A 21890-nucleotide genomic window follows, 5' to 3' on the forward strand; every position below is an offset into this window, starting at 1 on the left:
GGATTTTGTAGAAGAATTTATTTCATTTGATCAGACAACTGGTTGAGGGTACAAGGTTAGGAGGCTGATAAAAACCCCTTTTGCCACCAGGTCTCCCACATCCTTAATCACACACAAGAAGACAGGGTGGGGTGGGATGCAAATTCATGTTCACAGAGGACAGGTAAACAGCTCTGGTCAGCTACTGCTGATATATGTACATACATGCGCACATACAGGTTTATGAAACAAATGGACATTGACCAGTGAATGGATCCAGCTAGCCTGAATAAGGCTAGAGAGCAGAACTGACATCTTTCCGTTAGCAATACTAATTGGTTTTACAAACACAGGTCAATGAAATAGAAAAATAATAAATTAACCCTGCAGTAGAACATCCCAGTGCCACTTTGCAGTATGGCTTGGGTGGGGGGGGGGAGCTACTGTTGCTGTTTGAAACAACTGCAACCTTTGCAAATGTATCCCTGCTTGTTGCCTCCTAAAAGGAAGGTCTGACCTTCCTCTTTTGCACGCACACACACACACATGTACCCCACTCTCCAGCCGAAGGTTTAGTGTTCCAAGTCCTTCTTTACTAGATGCACTGGGGCTCAGGAACCAATGGCAGCCTGGTTTGGGTTTAACAAGTCCCTGCTTCACCCAGCACTAACCTGCATCCTGGAGAATCCAGCCCAGATCTAGGATTTTTGCCACTAATGTTTGTGTTTTGTTTTCCCCCTGGTCCTCCTAGAACAGATATTTGAAGAGCAAAGCCATTATGGGACATACAGCCTTCAGCGTTTAATGCCTACTCCCCTCCCTGCTTCACAATTCTTAGATGGTAGTTTGCTGTCAAACCAGACACTGTGCACATGGCGGCTGGCACAACCATGGAAAACCAAGACCAGTGGAGGCTACAGTCTTTTAAAGGCACTTCCACTGCTGGGCTAGAAATCCATCTGATTTCATCTAATCTAACTGTGCTTGCAAAACCCATTTGCAAGCCCAGTGCCACTTTGCAGCCAGTCGCTCCTGTCATCACACCGAGAGGCCAAGTCAGCAGGCACCTCGCATGGCATGTGACAGAACCGCAAAAAATGTGGCTCACAGGAGGCTGTGCCCCCTGGGGTGACATCACCCCTAAGCTCCTCTTTAGCACTTGCTGACCAACGCTGCCGCTGGGCCCTTATTGTGCAGACAGGCTGGGGCATGCACGGCCCTTGGGGGATTTGACCCATGTCACGAGGTCTCTGGAGGGCAGTGCCTTGCCCCCGTTCACTTGCAGACGCTCACCCACTCTGTGGCAGGGCACTCTTCACACTGCACGTGGCAGCACCAGTGGAAGCGGCAGTGGCAACGCTGGGATTGCACCTCCTGCAGCATGTTGTGGCCACGCCCACAGCACAGGCTGCTGCAGCCATCCGGCCGTGCGCTGCCCTTGACACACCGGCGGCTGTGGGTGCCAGAGGAGCCCAGGTTTGGGTCAGGCTCACAAAAATCAGGCGAGGGCTCGTAGAAGATGAGATGCTTAGCCAGGCGGGAGCGGTGGAGCCGTGGCCGGAAGGCTCCTGAGTTGCTATTGTGTGGCCGCAGGAGTATGGCGTTGTCCATGCGCTCCTTCAAATTGGAGCCCACATGCCGGAAATCAGGTGCTGCCAGCCAACAGGTCCGGAACTGGCAGCTCCCTGAGGGGCCATGACATTTACACCTTCGCTGGCCCAGCTCTGACACAACCTGTCAAAAGGAGGGGTGAGAGGGAAGTGTTAGCTGGTGAGAAATGCTGGAACTCCCTCCTGCAGGGGATTGGCTATGCACCCCTTCTTGTTGAGGTGGCCCCAAAAGGAGCAAGCCTCGCAGGTGAGACACCTGGTCACTGTTGAGAACCACCCTGGCACTATGAGATGCGCTGAGTGGAATCTACATGTTTCTTCAGAGAATTCTAAGTTGGCGTATCTTTGGTGTATCTTTTTAAAATCTAAACCCACCTCCCAAAGATAAGCTTTCTGCAGCCTAAGGAAAACATCAGCACAGCTTTTAAGACATGTACATACGGTGTCCTAAAAGAACTGTTCACACAGGTTATAGAACACATGAGGGCCAAGGTAGGTGCAGTGTACCTTTCTGTGGTAGCCCCCCAATTGTGGAATCCTTTCCCCAGAGAAGATGACCTGGCACCAACTTTTAGGTACCAGGTGAAGACGTTTATCTTTGCACAGGCATTTGGACCATTTAATGCCCCGGCTTGGGAGGCTCTTTTTGATGGGCACTCCTGTAGTGGATGGGGGATGTTTTTTGTTCTTTACATGATTTTTTAGTTGGATGCTTTTGTTAATTTGTATGGTTTTAATGAATATGCTATTAGATATTGTATTTGGTGTTGCTGTATCATTATTGTATATGTCTTTGTAAATCACTTTGTGACTCCTTTCAATTGCGTGAAACAATATATAAATGTAAGAAACTAACGAACTAATCTGGTGTCCTCCAGATGTGTTGGACTACAACTCCCATCATGATGGGATGATGGGAGTTGTAGTCCAACACATCTGGTGAGCGCCGGGTGGGAGGTGGCTAAGCTAGAGTGTTGGACCAGGACTGGGGAGAACTAGGCTCAAATCCCTACTCGGCCATGAAACTTAGAATCATAGAATCATAGAATAGTAGGGTTGGAAGGGGCCTACAAGGCCATCGAGTCCAACCCCCTGCTCAATGCAGGAATCCAAGTCAGAGCATCCCTGACAAATGGCTGTCCAGCCTCGTCTTAAAGGCCTCCAGTGTGGGAGAGCCCTCCACCTCCCCAGGTAATTGGTTCCATTGCCGTATTGCTCTGACACTCAGGAAGTTTTTCCTGATGTTCAGCCGGAATCTGGCTTCCTGTAACTTGAGCCCATTATTCCGTGTCCTGCACTCTGGGATGATCAAGAAGAGATCCTGGCCTTCTTCTCTGTGACAACCTTTCAAGTACTTGAAGAGTGCTATCATATCTCCCCTCAGTCTTCTCTTCTCAAGGCTAAACATGCCCAGTTCTTTCAGTCTCTCTTCATAGGGCTTTGTTTCCAGTCCCCTGATCATCTTTGTTGCCCTCCTCTGAACCCTCTCCAGCTTGTCTGCATCCTTCTTAAAGTGTGGTGCCCAGAACTGGACACAGTACTCCAGATGAGGCCTAACCAGTGCTGAGTAGAGGGGAACTAGTACTTCCCGGGATTTGGAAGCGATGCTTCTATTAATGCAGCCCAAAATAGCATTTGCCTTTTTTGCAGCCACATCACATTGTTGGCTCATATTCAGCTTGTGATCGACAACAATTCCAAGATCCTTCTCGCTCGTAGTGTGGTTGAGCCACGTATCCCCCATCTTGTAACTGTGCATTTGGTTTCTTTTTCCTAGGTGCAGAACTTGGCATTTGTCCCTATTAAATGCCATTCTGTTGTTTTCTGCCCAGCACTCCAGTCTATCCAGATCACTTTGAATTTTGTTTCTGTCTTCCAAAGTATTAGCTATCCCTCCCAATTATGTGTCATCTGCAAATTTGATCAGCATTCCCTGCACCTCCTCCTCCAAGTCATTAATAAAAATGTTGAAGAGCACTGGGCCCAGGACTGAGCCCTGCGGTACCCCACTCGTTACCTCTCCCCAGCTTGAGAAGGTCCCATTGATAAGCACTCTTTGAGTCCGATTCTGTAGCCAACTGTGGATCCACATGATCGTTGTTTCATCTAGCCCACTTCGAGCAAGTTTGCTCATCAGGATATCATGGGGCACTTTGTCGAAAGCTTTGCTGAAGTCGAGGTATATGATGTCTACAGCATTCCCACGGTCTACAAGGGAGGTGACTTGATCAAAAAATGAGATCAGATTTGTCTGGCAGGACTTGTTTTTGACAAATCCATGTTGGCTTTGAGTAATCACGGCATTGTTGTCAAGGTGCTTCCAGATGGATTGCTTTATGATCTGCTCCAGAATTTTCCCAGGGATTGATGTCAGACTGACTGGTCTGTAGTTCCCAGGTTCCTCCTTTTTACCCTTTTTGAAGATAGGGACAACGTTAGCCCTCCTCCAGTCATCTGGCACTTCCCCGGTCCTCCATGATTTCTCAAAGAGAATAGACAGCGGTTCTGAGAGTTCTTCTGCCAGTTCCTTTATTACTCTAGGATGCAGTTCATCTGGCCCTGGAGATCTGAACTCATTCAAAGTAATGAGGTGTTCCTTGACCATATGCCTGTCGATCTCAAGCTGCAATCCTGCCCCTTCAGCCTGTACTTCGCCTTTGCCAGGGGGGTCATAGACCCTCTTTTGGGAGAAGACTGAGCCAAAGTAGGAATTGAGCACCTCTGCCTTTTCTTTGTCCTCTGTTATCATTTTGCCATCCTTATTTAATAGCTGAACAACCATTTCTTTCCTCTGCCTTTTACTATGCACGTAGCTGAAGAAAGCCTTTTTGTTGTTTTTAGCATCCCTCGCTAACCTCACCTCGTTCTCCGCTTTAGCCTTCCTGACGCCATCCCTGCAATTCTGTGCTACCTGCCTGTACTCTTCCTTTGTTACTTGGCCTTCTTTCCACTTCTTATATGTGTCCTTTTTTGTTTTCAGGTCATCCCTAAGCTTTTTGTGAAGCCACATTGGCTTCTTCTGTTGTCTTCCACCTTTTCTTCTTGTTGGAATTGTTTGTGATTGTGCCTTGAGAATTTCCTTTTTTAAAAGTTCCCACCCATCTTGGACTCCTTTTCTCGCTAGCATTGCTTGCCATGGGACCTTACTGATCATTGTTCTGAGTTTATTAAAATCAGCTTTCCTAAAATCCAGGGTACGCGTTTGAGTACACTCGGCTTTTGCTTCCCTTAGAACCAAGAACTCAAGTACAACATGGTCGCTTTCCCCCAGAGTTCCTGTAACTGCTACTTTCTCCACTAAGTCATCTCTGTTGGTTAGGATCAAGTCAAGGATAGCCGATCCTCTAGTTCCTTCCTCTACTTTCTGTAGGAGGAAGTGATCCGCCACACAAGTCAGGAATTTCCTGGAGGGGCCATGTTTTGCAGAATTTGTCTCCCAACAAATATCGGGGAAATTGAAGTCCCCCATTACTACTACATCATGCTTCCTTAAAACATTGGCTATTTGCTTTTCAAAAGTTTCATCCTTGGCTTCTCCTTGATTGGGTGGCCGGTAGTAGACTCCGACCACCAGGTTCCTTTTATTCTTTGCTCCATTTATTTCAACCCAGATGCTCTCGATGGGGCTACCAAGCTCCTCCTCCTGTATTTCTGTGCAGAGATATGTATTTTTCACATACAGTGCAACCCCGCCTCCCTTTCTGTTCCTCCTGTTCTTTTTGAACAAGTTATATCCTTCAACTGCTGTATTCCAGTCATGAGAGTCATCCCACCAAGTCTCAGTTATACCTATCAAGTCATAATTTCCCTCCTGTATTAAGAGTTCAAGTTCGTTCTGTTTGTTTCCCATACTCTGGGCATTAGTATATAGACATCGAAGACCATGTGCTTCATAGTCTGGCTTTCTTCCTACATGTGTCTGAAGACTATTATTGGGCGCTATCAGCGCTGTTCTCTCCATTGCAGTGCATGCGCCTACGTCCATTGTTACCCCCAACATTACATCTCCCTTCCCCGTAGGATTCAGTTTAAAGCCCTCCTGATGAAGTTCTTCATGCTGTGGCCAAACACATTCTTCCCAGCCTTTGTGAGGTGCAACCCATCCCTAGCCAACAGCCCATCTTCCAGGAAGTATAGCCCGTGGTCCCAGAATCCAAATCTCTCTCGTCGGCACCACCTTCGTAGCCAGTCATTCACCCGGAGTATTTTTCGTTCCCTTTCTATCCCTCTTCTAACTACTGGAAGGATGGATGAGAAAACTATCTGGGCCCCAAAGTTCTTGAGTTTCCTTCCCAAAGCTTCAAAGTCTGACGTGATCTCTTCGTAGCTCCGCTTGGCGGTATCATTTGTTCCCACATGGATGAGAAGAAAGGGATACCTGTCAGTGGGCTTTATGAGTGCAGGCAACCTTTCAGTCACGTCTCTAATCTGTCCTCCCGGGAGACAACATACCTGGCGAGTCCACGGGTCTTCGCGACATACTTGGGTCTCGATCCCACGCAGCAAGGAGTCTCCCACTACTACCACTCTTCTCTTCTTCTTCTTGTAGGCCTGGGTTTCATCGCCTCTGTTTGACTGACCTTTAGCCTCTTGCTCACTCTCATGCAGGTTCCCCTGTGATTCTTCCTCTGCAGGCTGTCCTCCAGTCTCATCTGCAAGTACCTGGAATCGGTTCCACAGCTCCACCGCTTCCACTGGTGCAGAGTGGCGTCTAGTTCTTCTTCTCCTAACTGTCACCGTTTTCCAAGGAGTATCCTCTACTCCATTTTTCTTCTCCTCAGCATTTCCCACTTCTGCCTCATCTTGCTGTTGCTCTTCAAGCTTCTGGTCTGCCCTTTGCTGCTGTAGTTCCCCCATTCTGTCCAAGAACTCTTCGTGTTCTCTTATTCCCAGGAGGGTTGACAGTCGCCGCTCCAGTCCACTTACTTTTTCCTCCAGCAGCGTGATCAACTTGCACTTGTTGCAGGTGTAGGCCATGTTGTTCTCAGGCAAGAAAACAAACATTGCACACACCTTGCAGGTCACCACCACTGGAGAGTCTTGTCCTTCCATAGCCCCTTTTCCCTTTTTGTGTCTAGCTTTGTGATTGTTCTAGACTAGCCTGTGCCTGCTCCTCTACTCAGTAGAGGTTAAAAGCAGAGTCCCACTGGTGTGGAAGTGTGTGTTACAAGACAAATAAATGGGAAAAAGTTAGTTAAAAAAAAAAATGTTAGGGGCCTCCCCCTTGACCTCCCCTGGCCAACTCCTGTTTGCTCCCCCTGTTCGCTCGCTCTGTTCGCTCGCTCTCTGGGAGCTTGCCTGCTTCTGTAGTCCCTGGACCAGCTGGAGCAGCTTGCTCTGCTCTGCTCTGCTCAGCTGGGAGGCGGGAAACAATAGCAGGGTTGGAAGGGGGCCTACAAGGCCATCGAATCCAACCCCCTGCTCAATGCATATTGGGTGACCTTGGGCCAGTCACTATTTCTCAGCCTAGCCTACCTCATATGGTTGATGTCAGGGGGAGAAACATGTACACAGCCCTGGGACCCTTGGAGGAAAGAGCAGGGTATTAGAGCAATACATAAGTCCACTAGAAATATAAACTAATTTGACTGTCACTGCTTTACCACATGCCAGCCATGGGAACTGTCATTTTCTAAGCAGGTAGGGCTCTGTAACAGAGAGGTCTTAGCGCCCGCACAAAAACTACAATTGTAGGCAGGGGAGGAGAAACAACACGCATTATCATTAAGCTGTAATGTGTTCATGCACCTGCACTGCGCAAAGTATGGGATGGATCCAGATTTAGTCACAACTAACTTGAATCCCACTGATTTCAACGGGTCTACTCTAAGTATGACTGAATCTGGATCCAATGCTATGTGCATATCTACACCAGAGACTTAAAACTGGCCTTGTATGTCATCACTAGCCAGACAGCTATAGATGGCAAGGGAATGCATGCAGGCTGCTGGAGGAAGGAATGGAGCATGCCAGTCTTCCTCTGTGCTTGACAGAGAAACCCAATTGTGCCAGAGGAGAGAAGCTTCATCCTCTGTGCCCAGTATAGGGGTGTTTTGGGGTGCCCTCCTCTGCAACCTCCATCCCTCCTCTGCAAGCCCCCAGGGAGGTAGTCAATATTTTTGCAGGCTGCTAACTTCTGTGGGCTTATTTAAAAGGGTGATTTAAAGGGGTTCAGTAGTCATTCCCACTTCTGAGGTAACTGTAGTTCCATGAGGGAAGCAGGATGGGAATGCTATTGAAAAACCTTCCGGACTCTCACCAAACTGCAATTCCCAGGGTTGGGGCGGGGGGAGCCATGGCAGTTAAGCTAATAAAAACAATATATGTTGATTGTGCAGATATGCCAGGAGTGTCCATCTTTAGGTGCTTCCATACAGAGGGGTCCTAGCACTACTAATCAGAAGGCACTGTGTAGCTATTCCGTCTTTTCTTAACGGATTTTCTGTGGTAAGAAAAAAGGTGGAAGAAGTGGTGGAAAAACCTGATAGGGTCACAAGTGGAAGGTGGCATTATCTGGACCTCCTATAACTTCCATGAATGAGGTAAGGCAATGGCATAGTAAAAGCCTCCCCTGGAAGCACCTGTTGTGATCACATTTCTGTACCATAAAATGCGCACATTACTCAAGCACTGCACACAGTCACATAATTTCCCTTCAAGCTGCATTTCTATTGTGGGGATATTACATTTTCCAGACATCCAAAGCACAGTTTCTATCTGGGGAAATCAATTATTTTTCCCCAGGTAGAGAATATTTGCCTTAACTATAGTGTAAACCTTCTTCTGTTGTTAGCTTTATTGATGTGATTTTGTGAAAGATAAAGTTCTTCAGTGTTTATGTACAACCTCAGCACTGAAACATCATGCAGCAACATATTTTAAAGGGTCCAAGGGCAGCTACATCCCTCCCCCACCACGTGGTATTTGGGGAGCCTTCAATTTTGAGGAGAGGAGGTCGGTTATTTTTAAATGGTTGGAGGATGCATGTGCTGTTTGCCTTTTTCTGTGCTGAAGAGTAAACCCAGCCATTGGAAGGGGTGGAGGGAGGGCCAGGACTGGGTTGAAGATTTTGGGAGCCCCAGCCAAGACACCATCACCGAGTCCCCTTGACCTGAAGGAGTGGGCTGCACAAGAGAGAACTGCCAGTCATAAAACATCTAATTTACATTTAATATTAAGCCTTCTAGGAGAAAGGTTTAGTTGGTGGGGAATAAAATCAGGGTTTGCCTTTTAAGACCATATGTTACCCAGCAATTTCAGTCATTCTGAAAACGGTTGTGTTTTTCTAATGTGGTTATCAAATACAATTTTGCAGCTCCACTATAAATGCAAATCGATTATTCTAGAGGTTTACGTACAAATTTGGCAGCTGTTTCTTTCTACTGAGAGCACTGGCAACCCTAGAAGCAAAAGCGACATGGTTCTTGTGGGGTAAGCAACCTGGTGCCCTGCAGGTGTTTTGGACCTCAACTCCCATAAGCCCTAGCCAGCACGGCCAACTGTCAAGGCTAATGGCAGTTGTAGTCCAAAACACCTGCAGGCCACCAGCTTGCCTAACTTTTCCAGCTTTCTTCAGCTTCTTTAGTGGGCCCTCTGTCAACCCGAAGTCTCCAGCAACGGTCTCACTTTACCAGCCATGGTAGAGGCCAAGCTTCTGGTAGCAATCTATTGTATGCACTACTGAAAGCATGCAATAGTTGCTGTCTGTCATGCCACTGTGAATAAGCTACCAAGGTCCAAGGGACTCTACACTTTATCTTATGTTGTATGTCTAGGCCAAGATCCTGCACACTACAGCCCCCTAGTGCCTCCAGAGTGTCAATAATGAGAGCAAGAACAAACCTGGGAAGAATACCGAAAGCACATTCCTCGAACTCAAATTTACTTTAAATAAACACACACACACACACACATAGGAAAACAACTGGATTTGTAGCCTCCTGATTTGAATTTTAGAACATTCCCAGTTTTGGATGCTGACATATTTAGAAGGTTTTGTGGGGAAAATAGTCTTTAAACATGTCCTCCAAATTTCTGATAACCAAGGCATATAGTTTTCTGTTAGAATTTGAGGCATGCTTCACCCTTACAAGCAAAAAGGTTTCAAGTTAGAGTGCATAAGAGTAAGAACTACCCTCATGTAGAGGAGCCATCTGTGCATTTCTAGATTTATATACCACTTACCATATTTTAAAAAATATCTCTATCTCTAGGGGGTTAGGCAAAAGTGTGTACAAAAAGGCACATATTGGTTAGAAGTGCATCTAAAAAGGCATATATTGGGCAGAGGTGCGTACATATTGGGCAGAGGTGCATACAAAAATCCATACAAATTTCCATGCTGTTGTTTTTTTTTAAAGTAACAAACTGATGCAGAAATGGGACAGAATGAACTGAAGGCTGGAAAAATGAGAAACTGGGGAAAGCAAAACTGACCTATCCAGCCATCCCTATGTGTGCATAGTTCTGCGAGGATGCAACCCTTAAGGAGACCCCTTTAGTGATGCCAGCTCCTGTTGCTCCTGGCATCCCCATGCCCCAGAACCCTGCCCTGGAGGCACTGCCTACCTTCCTGCCTACACGATGGCTGTGCAGCTGCATCCGTGCGTGAGCATCACGTGGTTTTCCTCGAGGGTCCAAAAAGTGCCGGGCAAATCTTTGGGCATAGTCAAAGTCTGCGCTGCAGCCCCCCCACTCCCAGGTGTCCTGGGGACCAGGCTCCTCCCACAACGAGGATGGCATCGAGGGCAGGCCCTTGCCCCGGCTTAGCGTCTGCAGCTGGCTGAGTTTCAGCTTCTGGTTCTCACTGCCTTGCCTGGCACAGCCACAGCTCTGCAGCTCCCCAAGGCTACAAGCCGTGGCCACTGCATAAGTCACCCCAGCTGCCAGCAATGAGAAGGCAAAGGCGCTTTCCCGGAAGCCTGTGGAGACACACACACAGGAGGGAAGAAGGTCAGCTGGAGGCAGCTCAAATAAGCAAGCCAGGAAGCATTTGCAAGAAGGAACAAGTGTTCAGGATGGTGTCCAGGTAGGCCAAGCTCTGAACACTTCAGTCCAACATCACTAAGGGACTGACTCATCATCTCTCATCTTCCAGTGTGGTCTCTTGGGAACCCTGAATTCAGGGTTGCGTCTACTCTGCATCACCCCCCCCCCCCAAAATCCAGAGCTAAGGTCACCCATATTTCATGTCAAGGAAAGCAGAATTCTGCAACTGCTAGTATAAAGCCAATCAAGCATTTGTGCACATAGTTGCTTCTGTGTCTGCTACTCACAGGAAGGAGCAACAACTATGCAGCAACTATGCTAGACACCTATGCCCTCCCGTAGCTGCTGGAATTCCTGCTCAATCCCTCATCATCTGGCTTCCACAGTTTCATCAGGTATCGCCCACAGAACACTGACCCTGTTTTCACAGCACTGATGACTAGGAAGTTCCTTTTTAAAAAAAAAAATAACCCAAAGACCGAAAGCGGAGGTTTTTTTCAGGATCAAATTCTGTGCTTGTGCAATGATGTCACGGTGTATACAAAGCCATGCATAAGATTGGCTGAGAACATCGTCTTAGCAATATCATTGTGCTCTGCCAACTCAGAACGTCAGCAGCTACCCCGTAATGAAAAAGTGCCCCTCCCTGGGCAGAGTGCCAAAGACCTTGAGTGTTTTTAGACCATCGTAAAGGGTTTCCGACTGGGCCGGGCTTAAGCTGGCTGAGGGGTATATGAGTGTTTTTAGCAATTGATATGCCGATGATCAGTTTTTTGATATTGAATAATAAATGTTTGCAAAATATTGTGACCATTCACAAGCTTTCAGGGTGGGTGAGACACACTTTAAAGTATGTAAGTATTTAAAATTAAATAGGGCTGTGAGTACACTATTGAAAGCCACATTGTTAAACAAATTTATATCTATCCCATGGATTGTCATGGCTTTGCCAAAGAACCCTAGGATCTCCAGTTCGCTAGGGTGTTGAGTATTGTGTCAAAAAGCTTCCCTCCTGCCCCAAACTACAATTTCCAGGGTTCCTTGGGGAGAGGCAATTACTGTTAAGCCAGTGCATAGTGTAGATAGGACCTTTTACAATGCAATCCTATGTATGTCTACTCAGAAGTAAGGTCTACTGAGTTCAGTGGGACTGGTCAGTGTGCACAGGGCTGCAGTCTTAGATCATGATCAGATAAGTGATATTGGTGGTTTCTTAGAGTGCAATCCTATGCATATATAAACAGAAAAAAGTGGTTCAATTCCCAGCATTCTCCAGCCAGCCATGTTGACTAGGGAATACTGTGAGTTATAGGACTTTTTCCTGTCTCAGCTTGCATAGGATTCCACCCTTAATTGTTTATTTTGTAACGCAGATTATCCCTCTGTCTCATCATGATACCATCCGGTTTTGGATATCCATCCATCTCAGTTTACATATTTCCTTTGTCTCTTGCTCTGTCAAAGCGCTCCTTATTGCTCTGCATTTCCCATTGTTACTCTATCGGATGCTGCCCCAATTCCTGTGAAACGGGATGAGCCCCACCAAATCCTGACACATCAAGCCACAACTCAGCAGCCCAGGTGCTTGAGTTGCAGCTTGCTCTAGCTCTTGCCTGCCCAGGGGCCTTACTTTGATCTTGAGTTTAAACTTAGAATGGGCTCCTTCAAAGCAATATGAATAAAAGAGATCCAAATGACAAAAGAAAGGCACTCCCTGCCAACTTGCCTCCAGGGTCAGGTGTTGGCCACTGTGTATACAACCCGGGAAAGATGCCTGGGGTAGACTCCAGGGGAGAAAGCCAGGCTTGGTGCGTGCAAAGGAGGACGGGGGGGGGGGGCAACTTGGCAAGATGCCCCCCACAACCTGGGTGCTACCTTCCTCCCCATCCACAGGCAAAGTGAGCTGGCATCATCACCATTACCTGCTGTTTCCTGTTGCCAATTGCCCACCTATCTGGAGGGATGGCTGGTCGCACCCGCTGCCAAACAGAGGCAAAGGGCAGCCGGTGCTGTGCTCTGGGCAGGGATGGCATTAGGACCAACTTCAGCCAGGGAATCAGTCAGTGGGGGAAGATCCCTTTCCCTCATCTGGTTTGGGCCGAGGCATCTGCTACAAATAATCCCTTCCCTGAGGATTTGTGCCAAAACAGTTATTCTCAGGTCAGGCTTAACAGTAAGCTTGCCTTGGGGAAAAGAGGTGGGCAGGCGAATGAGGGAGCCAGAAGCAGCAAGGAGCAGCAGCGAGCACCTCCTGCACAGTGGCAGCTGGGGAAGGACCACCGCGGGTGGCAGAGTGGTGCTGCAGTGAGGAGAGCAGGCCTACTAAAGGAGGCCCGGCCTTCTCAGGAGTGCCAAACCCTCACTGTTTCAAAAGGGGGGTGGGGATGTGGCAGCGGCTGCTCCTTCTCCTTGTCAGACAGTGGTCAGGGGTTGGCCACAAGGGCTCTGGGTTGCCAGGGTCTTGGCGGCTGCCTGGAAATGCTAACTCCTGGCACCAGCTCTGAGGTAGATCTTAGGAAGCAGGTCCTGCTTCTCTCCGCCTGCTCCTGTTGTTCATCCTGACCTCAGAACACCAGGTTGGGCACAAAGCTGGGCAGGTGGGAGAATTCATAGCAGACAGTTTAGCCCAGGGGTGGGCAACACACACGCACCCCCCGCTGCCGCCAAACTTGATGCACCGGTGGCAAAAAGTGGCGGTGATTTATTTATTATTTGTTTGCTTGTTACATTTAAACCCCACCTTTCCTTATATCGTGGGGAGTGTACACCTTGTGTGGAAGCAGAATTGTGCTTGAGGAAGCGGGGGTTGGGGGAGGGCAGTGCACCCCCCTCCAACCCCTGGATGCTCCCGCCCCTGCTTTAGCCGAACATGGCTGAGGAAAAAGGGATCTTCTCCTGCTACTCATTGCCTGCCTTAATCTGGTACTAGGAAGAACAATGTCAAGAAAACCAGGTCCAAACTGCTGGATTCCCTGGCTGCTTCTAGTTCACATCCGCAATTCAGCTGGTGGAAGCACTGGCAGTAAAGATGGCGTCCCTTCCTCCGGAAATGAATCCTGTAGCTTGGTGTTTCCCAAACGTCTGATAGCTGCAGCGCCTTTTCTCTTTCTGTCTTCTCAACCTTAAAACTGAAGGCACACTTCACTTTTACTGCCTCATATGCTCATATGCACAGCAAGAAAGCAATGCTAGCGTGTCCCAAGAAATGCACGAGGGAAATAACAAAAGGCTCCTGCAAGCCTGACGCAGGCACCCCCAGCCCCAGCAGCATCCGCCCCTGGTGCTTTTCGCATGTCAGTGATCTGGCACATTGCCATGCTTGGAAGGAGGTGACTCATGCAGAGCTGCAGTGGGCAGCCTTTCCTGAGGGTGGGAAATTCCGTGTCTCTGCACTGGGAGTCACTGAACGATCCAGTTGCACCCAGTGCAGAGATGTAACAGAATTGCCCACTCACACAGCAGAGGCTGATGGAAGGATCCAGAGATGCATCAGGCAACCTCTTCTTTGAGTAGATACTTTGGGCTACCAGCAAGGTTCATTATTTTAACTATTTCTCGGGACACACTAGCAGCTATTTCATGGCACACTGGGAATTCAATTACAGCTCTCGTTCCTTGGGCCCTGTGGTCCCTCTTCAACCATCCTGCATGGTCCTGTAACTCACCAAGCCACAAAGGTAACTTCTTTGCCTTCCCCTCCATTTTCACATGCAGGGACATTGCTAGGTACTAGAAAGATCTGGGGCGCAATCTTTCCACTGGCATCAATGGAAAGCTTAATTTTCTAAGGCTTCATTGTTATGTGGAAGTGGGATGGGGAGGGGTCACAGTGTTCCCTCCCCAACTGTGATTCCCCTGGAAATCCCCCCCCGCCCCCTGCTCTGCATGGCAGCTAAGCTTAGGAAAAAACCTCCCATTGGCACCAATAGAAAGGTTTGTTCTAAGCTCAAGTGCTGAAAAGGGGGACAGGGACATTGCAGCATGTGGGGAAAGCTTAACATTTCCCTCCCCAGCTGCAATCCCCCTTGAAAATTGCCCCCTGCATGGCAATTAAGGTTGAAAAATCCTTCCATTGGCACCAGTGGACACTCAGGCTTCTGGGAAATAGATCCAGGTGTGAGGCTCCATGGGCCAGGCCTAGTGCTCCTGTTCACGTGCCAGAGTTAGATTTTGAGAGACCTCTTCAGAAGCCCTACATTTTGAGTTTAGTCAATCATGTTCTAAGGCAAAGGGTCACATTGCTGAATTCAGTGCTTTACACCAGGCTTCCCTAAACTTGCATCCTCCACATGTGTTGAATGACAACATCCCATCATCCCAGCCAGCCAGCTGGCTGGGGATGGTGGGAACTGTAGTCCAACACAGCTAGAGAGAGCACGGGGGGGGGGGAGCTTGGGGAAGGCTGCTTTATGCAATTATTTCCCTACAACCCGTACATGGAACAGCGTTTTAAAGTGGGATACTTTTTTATATAGTTCAGATGAGAATATAAATTCACATTTTAGGAAAAATTCACAGATTAGGAGAATGTACATACTTCAGCTCTATGCCTCAGGTGCAGAAGCTCATGAGCCAAGGCAGCAGAAGTAAAGACTCTCCCTCTCCCACCTGTAAGCTGCAGCAAAATGGTTGCCCCTTACAACAAGCTGTCCGACTCCTAGCCAATCACTAGCAAGCCCTGTTCTATCCTCTTCTCAATACCTGATGATCTGCAATAAATCCTTGCTGAGAGCTGCTGCAACTTATCACACACACATATACACATGTGCTTTAAAGAGACACTTCAACAAAAGAGAGGGCTTTGCCCCAAAGTGCTTACTACCTAAATATAGACATGAGGCTTGCAACAAAATGTTGCAGGATATCTACATTCCCTCCCTCCACCCCCTGCCACATCAGGAGTGCTCTTATTCAGGCTTCCAGCCACCAGCATTCCTTCCTCCAGGACAGATAAGCCAGAAGTAGGTGCCCTCCAGTTGTTTTGGACTACAACTCCTATCAGACCCAGCAAGACCATTATCGGGGATTATGGGAGTTGTAGTCTAACACATCTGAAGGGCACCAAGTTGCCTACCCGTGTGGAGCTGTTAGGGGCTCAAAGAGGCCAAACCAATCTCTCAACTCAGTTTCCCACCTTTCTTTCCCAACATTTTGGGGCTCCAGGTGTTCAACACACACACTCAGTCCTCATTGGCCTGTTTTGCTGTTCTCCCCCTTGGGGATTTGTTATCCCCCACACACACATACACACACAGTTTCTTTGAACTTCAAACCTTGGAGATTCCCTGAGCATGCTGATACCCCATTTTGGCTTCATTTCTTTCAGGACGGGGACACTAAGTTCATTATTAGGAGGAGTGAAAGGGGGTGGCAACAGAAGGAGGGGAGTGAGGGTGCTGCAAGGCTAGCAACAGATGGATCAAGTTCTAATTTTATTGCCCGTAGACCCCAATGACAGACAAGGAAAGTGTCAATCCCAGCACCAGGACCCTTCCCAATAACCTCCTCACCTCTCTTCAGAATAGCGCTGTTGAGAAGCATGGTCCCACCACTGCTCAAGTCAGAGCAATCCCAACGCCTCTCTTGCAGTTGGCGCTGGCATTCGTGGATGGCATGGTGGATGCCCTGGAGGGCTGAGGCCGTGGCTTCCGGGCTGCGTGTGCAGAGTCCAAGCTGGCGCCGGCTCAGCCAGGGGAGTGTCATGCATACGGTGTTGGGAGTATGGACGGGTTCAGCCAGGGCCTTTGGCCCTAGGAAGTCATGGCCCAGGGTCCTATTAGAGGGAACAGGAAGTAAGATGGGACCTTGACTTTGGGAGCAAAGGCACAGAGAGAGAAGATGGCAGAGGCTAACAAGCGACTTACCACCTGACCCCAGTTCAGGAACGGGCAGCAGCGAACAAGGGACAAAAAAGGACAATAAAGCTCCAACTTGAGATGTGGTCACTTCTTGGGTGACATTATACCTGTCCCTCACAACAGGGACACTACTAGTACTTGCTAGGAACCCCCCCTCCCCCCACCGCTACAATAGCCTGAAAAACTGGCCAATGGCAGAACCTATCATATTACAAATAGTCTGATCCAGCAGGAAACCACAGCGGATCTCAGATCAATATTTCTTTGTGGGAATACAGGATAATAGAGCTCTGAAAGTGGGAAGGGCTGGTGAACCAGGGGAGGGGCTTGTGCATAGAGATGCTGTGCACCACAAGAAATGTTGGGGCATCCCCATCTCTGTACCTATCTCCCTGCCTCCAATTTTACAAAATCCTGTCCTTCCCATCTACATTCACCAGTGGGGAGAGGAGGAGGACCCAGGAGTCCTAATTTTTTTCTCTCCTCATTGGCCCCACTCCCCCCAGAGAGCTGGGGCTATCACATGTTCTCATACACATGTGCAAGGCTGTGCAAAACCCTTGTGGCCATCCAGCCCAGCTCCACCGCCTGAGGGAGATATCAGCGCACCTGGGTGGCTGAGTTTCCAGGGGGAAATTCCCTGCCTGGCCCCCCACTGGCACCAGATGAAAGCAAGGTTGAAGATCAAAAGCATCACCCTGCGGCTCAGCACCCAAAGAAAGGGGTTGGGGGGGACGGTTTGAAGGAAGGGGGATGTTCCCATGACAGAAGGCAGAGCCCCTCCCAGATTTAAAATCAGGGTGTCTCTGTGGCAACAGAGGGAGGAGCAGGAATAACCCGGCCAGTGGCAGACACAGACATGTTGATGTGGGAAAAGGAAATAGAGCCAAGTTTCCTGATGAGAAAGGCCGCCATAGCAACCACTGGCGGGGGGGGGGGGGGGAGATGGGACATCCTCATGGCAATTACATGTATAGCCCTAGCAATTCCTCCATGCTGACACAGGGCCCAATTAATCCTATCACCACCACCACCCACTGACCCCAGTAAAGTACCCCAGATTAACAGCAAGTCTTTTTCGCAACTAACCCATGAAGGGACTTCCCAGGAAAAAAATCTGTTTTAGGGCCCTCTCACATGTCCCAACCAGCCCCTTGGGGCACATGATAAATCCTCAGGGCAACCCCCCCCCCCAAAAAAAACCCTTCTCACACTCTGAATAGAAATATGGGAGCAGAACATGATGGTGTGTTATGATCATTTTGCCATCTGGAACGTGTTCAGTGTTCACTATGTGCAGAGGGACAATTTTTGATCCCATGAATCAATCCTCCCTTTTTACCGGCAAGGGAGGCTGCAATGCTATGTCCATTTCCCTGGGAGTAAGCATCATTAAACACAATGGGATTTTCTTCTCAGTAAGCATGGTTAGGCTGCAAACCTATGCACACTTGCTTAGGGGTAAGCCCCACTGAACTCAGTGGGACTTACATATGAGTAATCATGCTTAGGATTGCACTGTGACTTCCTTCTTCCGCAGAGATCTCAGGCTCATTTCATATATTACTGTAGTGGTGTGGCAGCTGTCCCTGCTGGGTTGTTCATATGCTACTCTGGGAACATATAAAGCTTCCACTCGTGTTACATAACATACCCGTGACACATCTCTTAAGGAGTCAGGCGCCGCTGGCACCTTATGTAAATATATGTGTTATGTATACATCAGCTTTTCCCAACCTGGTGCCCTCCAGATGTGTTGGACCACAACTCCCATAATTCCAAACCAGCATGGCCATTGGCCAGGAATTATGAGAGCTGCAGTCCAACACATCTGGAGGGCACCAGGTTGGGGAAAGTTGATGTGTACATGCTAGTTCATTACTGTGAACACAGCTCTCCATTCGCATATACATCTGAAGTAAGCCTACGAAAGTGCAAGCCACAATTAACCAGTTAGTCTCCAAAGGGCTACAGTGCCTTATCCCTACCTGAAGGTGAGGCATCCCCAAAGCACCTGCCCCATATGATGTGGAAAGCCCATCAGCATGAGCCTCACAGAGGAATGGACTCACGCAAGCCCTCATCCCAGGGATATGTGTCCACTCAGCCAGCTAGTGTCCAGTGGAAAGATCCTCCCTATCTTGGACTTAGCCACTTAAGTGCCTAGTCGTCTATGATGAGTGCAAATTTGTCTGCAGGTGACCAAGAGCACATATGGCTCCCTCTTTTTCCCTTCTAACCTTAAAGAATGCCTAGCTCCTGAAGGTTAGAAGAGGGGAAAAAAAAACAGAACTACCCATGTCACTTCCAAAGCACAGCACTATTTAATCCACGGAGCATTCTTTGTCACTCTTCTAGTCTAAGAACTGTACACCCTTAGTTTTCAAGAGAGAAAGAACTGTGCCTGAAGCTTGGACACAGGAAGCTACCTACCTTACATCAAATCTAGGCCATGATTACTTACTCTGACTGGCAGCGGCTCCCTAGGGTCTCAAACAAGGGGTCTTTCCCAGGCTTGCCGCCCGAGACCCTTTAACTGGTGATGCTATGGATTGAGCCTGGGAAGGATTTATTACACATGCAAAGCAGGTGCCCCACCACTGAGCTACACTCTACCTTCTAGTCAAGGTTAAAGTGCTTAAACACAAGAAGAGGGAAGGACTTGGGAAAGCACCTGCCTTAGGGATACACTGTCTTTCTATGGCACACTGTTAATATCAGCAGCCGCTCATCCCAGCTTCATCCCTGTTTTCTGGCTTTAACACTAGAAGCCAGGGAAGGGCCTGCAAAATGGGTGAGGGGAACAAAGGGTTGTGCAGTTGTCCCCTAAATTATGGGCAACACTATTATGACATTTATCTTAGCCATATAGGTATAATCCTTAGCGGTGGTTAGCATCTAAAAAACACAGAAGGCAAACTGCTGGCCATGGATTAAACTAGAATAACTACCACCCTTAGTTCCATACATCAAGGGTCGGCAGACTTCAAGCTTCCAGGATCTACTTTGTTTTTTCCTAGATCCCCAAGATCCACCAACCAGAGCCAAGTACAAAATAGTGACCCAGAAAGAGGGACAGATCTAGACTTAGAATTAAGGAACAAGGCACCTCTGAGTGTACCTCAGCCTAGGAATCTGTTTTCAATGCCGGAACTGAACTCATAGTCCGTTCACACAAAAGCCATTCCTGGTTTCCTTCCCAAGCTTTCTTATTTTCTGCAGCCTAATTTTGGGGGAAATACTGCTTCTATAGTTCAACATCTGGGAGTTAGAAATCCATGGTGAACGACTGCAAATGACCGGGAGATGACCCAATTTACCTTCTGTCCACCCGTGTCATACAGAATCACAAACAATCCCTACTCCACCCATAAACATGCAGCTGAACCCAGTCAACACCCCACTCCTCAGCCACCCCGATTGTGAATATGAAGGGCATATACAATGTGCTGAAAGGCAATTAATTCATCCCAAGTCATCTTCAAAACTGTGCTTTGGAAGTCCTGCCTCCCACTTCCCCCACTTTTAACCCTTAAATCCACTGATGTCCTGGAAATTCAGGAATCACACTGATGAACATACAGACTCCAGCAGGAAAGCGCCAGAGACTGAGGGAACTAACTGGTCTGAAACTACAGCTGTACAAGTTGTTCTGAGCACATTGCTGGCTATATGGGGGTGGTGATGTAGTAATGGAGAAGCGTGCACAATGCCAACTGGGCAGATAAATGCCCTTCCGCGTCAGGACAGTCATCCGCTCCTCGCACCTCATAATCACAACAGTCTTGTACCATCCCCCCAAAGGGGGTGGTGATCTCAAAGGTCTGGGTCCTCTTGGGCACTTATTCAAGGAAAAGCAGCTTCCCTTCTCCCTTCTGCTCCCCCCCCCACAAATATCTTTTCACTCACCCTCTCCAAAGACATAGGCAGGCAGCAAAGAGGCAAGTATTCACCCGCGGGTTCCTTGGAGCCATGCTGAGCTCTGACTGGGGCATGTACTGGGCTGCTCTCTACTTTGATGGATGGTACCCTCTCCCTCATGTCCTTGTCAGGGAGGCACGGGGTCAGGGGGAGACGCTCTAGAAAAAAGAGAAAGTTAGGAACTGGGGGTGAGGTGGGGAAGCTAGTAGATCACCCTTTCCCAACAGTGGCCTTGCCCAATGGTGGGAAATGGTATATAATTGTATTTTAATCTTTTATGGAAACTGCCTAGGAAGGGCATTTGCCCTAAAATACAGCTTATAAATATTTTAAAACAGCCTCCCCCAGCCTGGCGCCTTCCTGATGTGTTGGACTGCAGCTCCCATCATTCCCAACAAGTATGGCTGTTGGCTGGGCTGGGGATGATGGGACTCGCAGTACAATACATCCGGACGGCGCCAGGTTGGGGAAGCCTTTGTTAAACAAAACAAATAAGCGCCCCCTTAGTGAAATTCACCGAACATTCCACCGCCCAGTCCAAATTATGGCCTCCCCATAGCCTTCTAAAAATAGTGGCTAATAATTGGAGCACTGCTCTTGATGAAAGCTCCCTCAGTTCATTAGACTCAAGGCCATGACATTCCCCCATCAAGCAACACAGGCTAGGCTGGCTATTCAACTGTTCGGAGGAAAAGTGGCACAGTGAGAACCACCCTCAGCAGTCCCTTCCCACAGCTGGAAATGGAACCACAGCTGGAAATGGAACCAAGTTCAAAACAAACACGCACCATTTAAATTATGGGCATTGAAGTAAGATTGCCAACTTTTTCCCTGACATAATTCCTGTGCTTTAACACCAGGGGGCAGGCAGAAATTAAACCGGTGCAATTTACCCCGTGGTGGAGTTGCAACAACGGGGGAAGCCATTATCTGTTGAATTCCTGCCTGTCAAACCGCAATTAAAGCCACAGGTGCTCTGCCGGGAGGGGAACGCAACGCCGCAGGGAACCAAGGAGTCCCGAGCTGTCTAGCGTCTTCCGGGCTCACCTTCCTCCAAACACACCGGCCCCAGTCCCTTTCCACAGCTCGCTCCCAGCCTCCCTCCCCACGTCTCTTCCCCGGACCCAGGGGTCCGAGCTCCCCAATTAACAGCATGGGTCAGGCATGCTCCCCCCCTTCTTTTACAGGAGCGCCTGCCCTTTCCAATCCCCTGCCGGTCCCAAGCTTACCGTCGCAGCCAGCAGGAGTCCCCTGCGCCCCCCTCTCCCGTCCCCTGGCTGGTCCCCCTCTTCTCGCCCTCATCTACCTGCCCCTGCTCGCTCGCTCGCTCGTCCTCTGCGCGGCCGCTGGAGCCTCGCCTGGGCGAGGTTTTCCCCTCCCCATCCGGGGGCAGCTGGAGCCGGGAAGCAGCTGTTCAGTTCGGGTGCGGTCCCAGTGCCCACACCCACGGGCGTGGACGCTATCCCGCCGTGGGTCCCACGGGCAGCATTCGGCGCCTCGATCCGGGCTGTCCAAGCACGCAGCCGGGCCCGAG

General features: G+C 48.9%; 1 protein-coding gene across 1 annotated transcript; it reads right to left on the reverse strand.

The window, feature by feature from the left end:
* Nucleotides 1–20514, reverse strand: WNT10B (Wnt family member 10B). Its single transcript, XM_084832315.1, has 4 exons — nt 20345–20514; nt 16088–16350; nt 10158–10510; nt 1–1713 (listed from the first exon to the last, which is right to left on the reverse strand). The coding sequence occupies exons 1-4, from the start codon at nt 20428–20430 to the stop codon at nt 1255–1257; spliced, it is 1161 nt and encodes a 386-aa protein (XP_084688441.1). The 5' UTR covers nt 20431–20514; the 3' UTR covers nt 1–1254.
* Between the last annotated feature and the right edge of the window lie 1376 nt (nt 20515–21890).

This window comes from Heloderma suspectum, chromosome 2, assembly GCF_057233095.1.
Source record: "Heloderma suspectum isolate Gila_16-S chromosome 2, 16-S_ref, whole genome shotgun sequence".
In the NCBI taxonomy this organism is placed as follows: Eukaryota; Metazoa; Chordata; class Lepidosauria; order Squamata; family Helodermatidae; genus Heloderma; species Heloderma suspectum.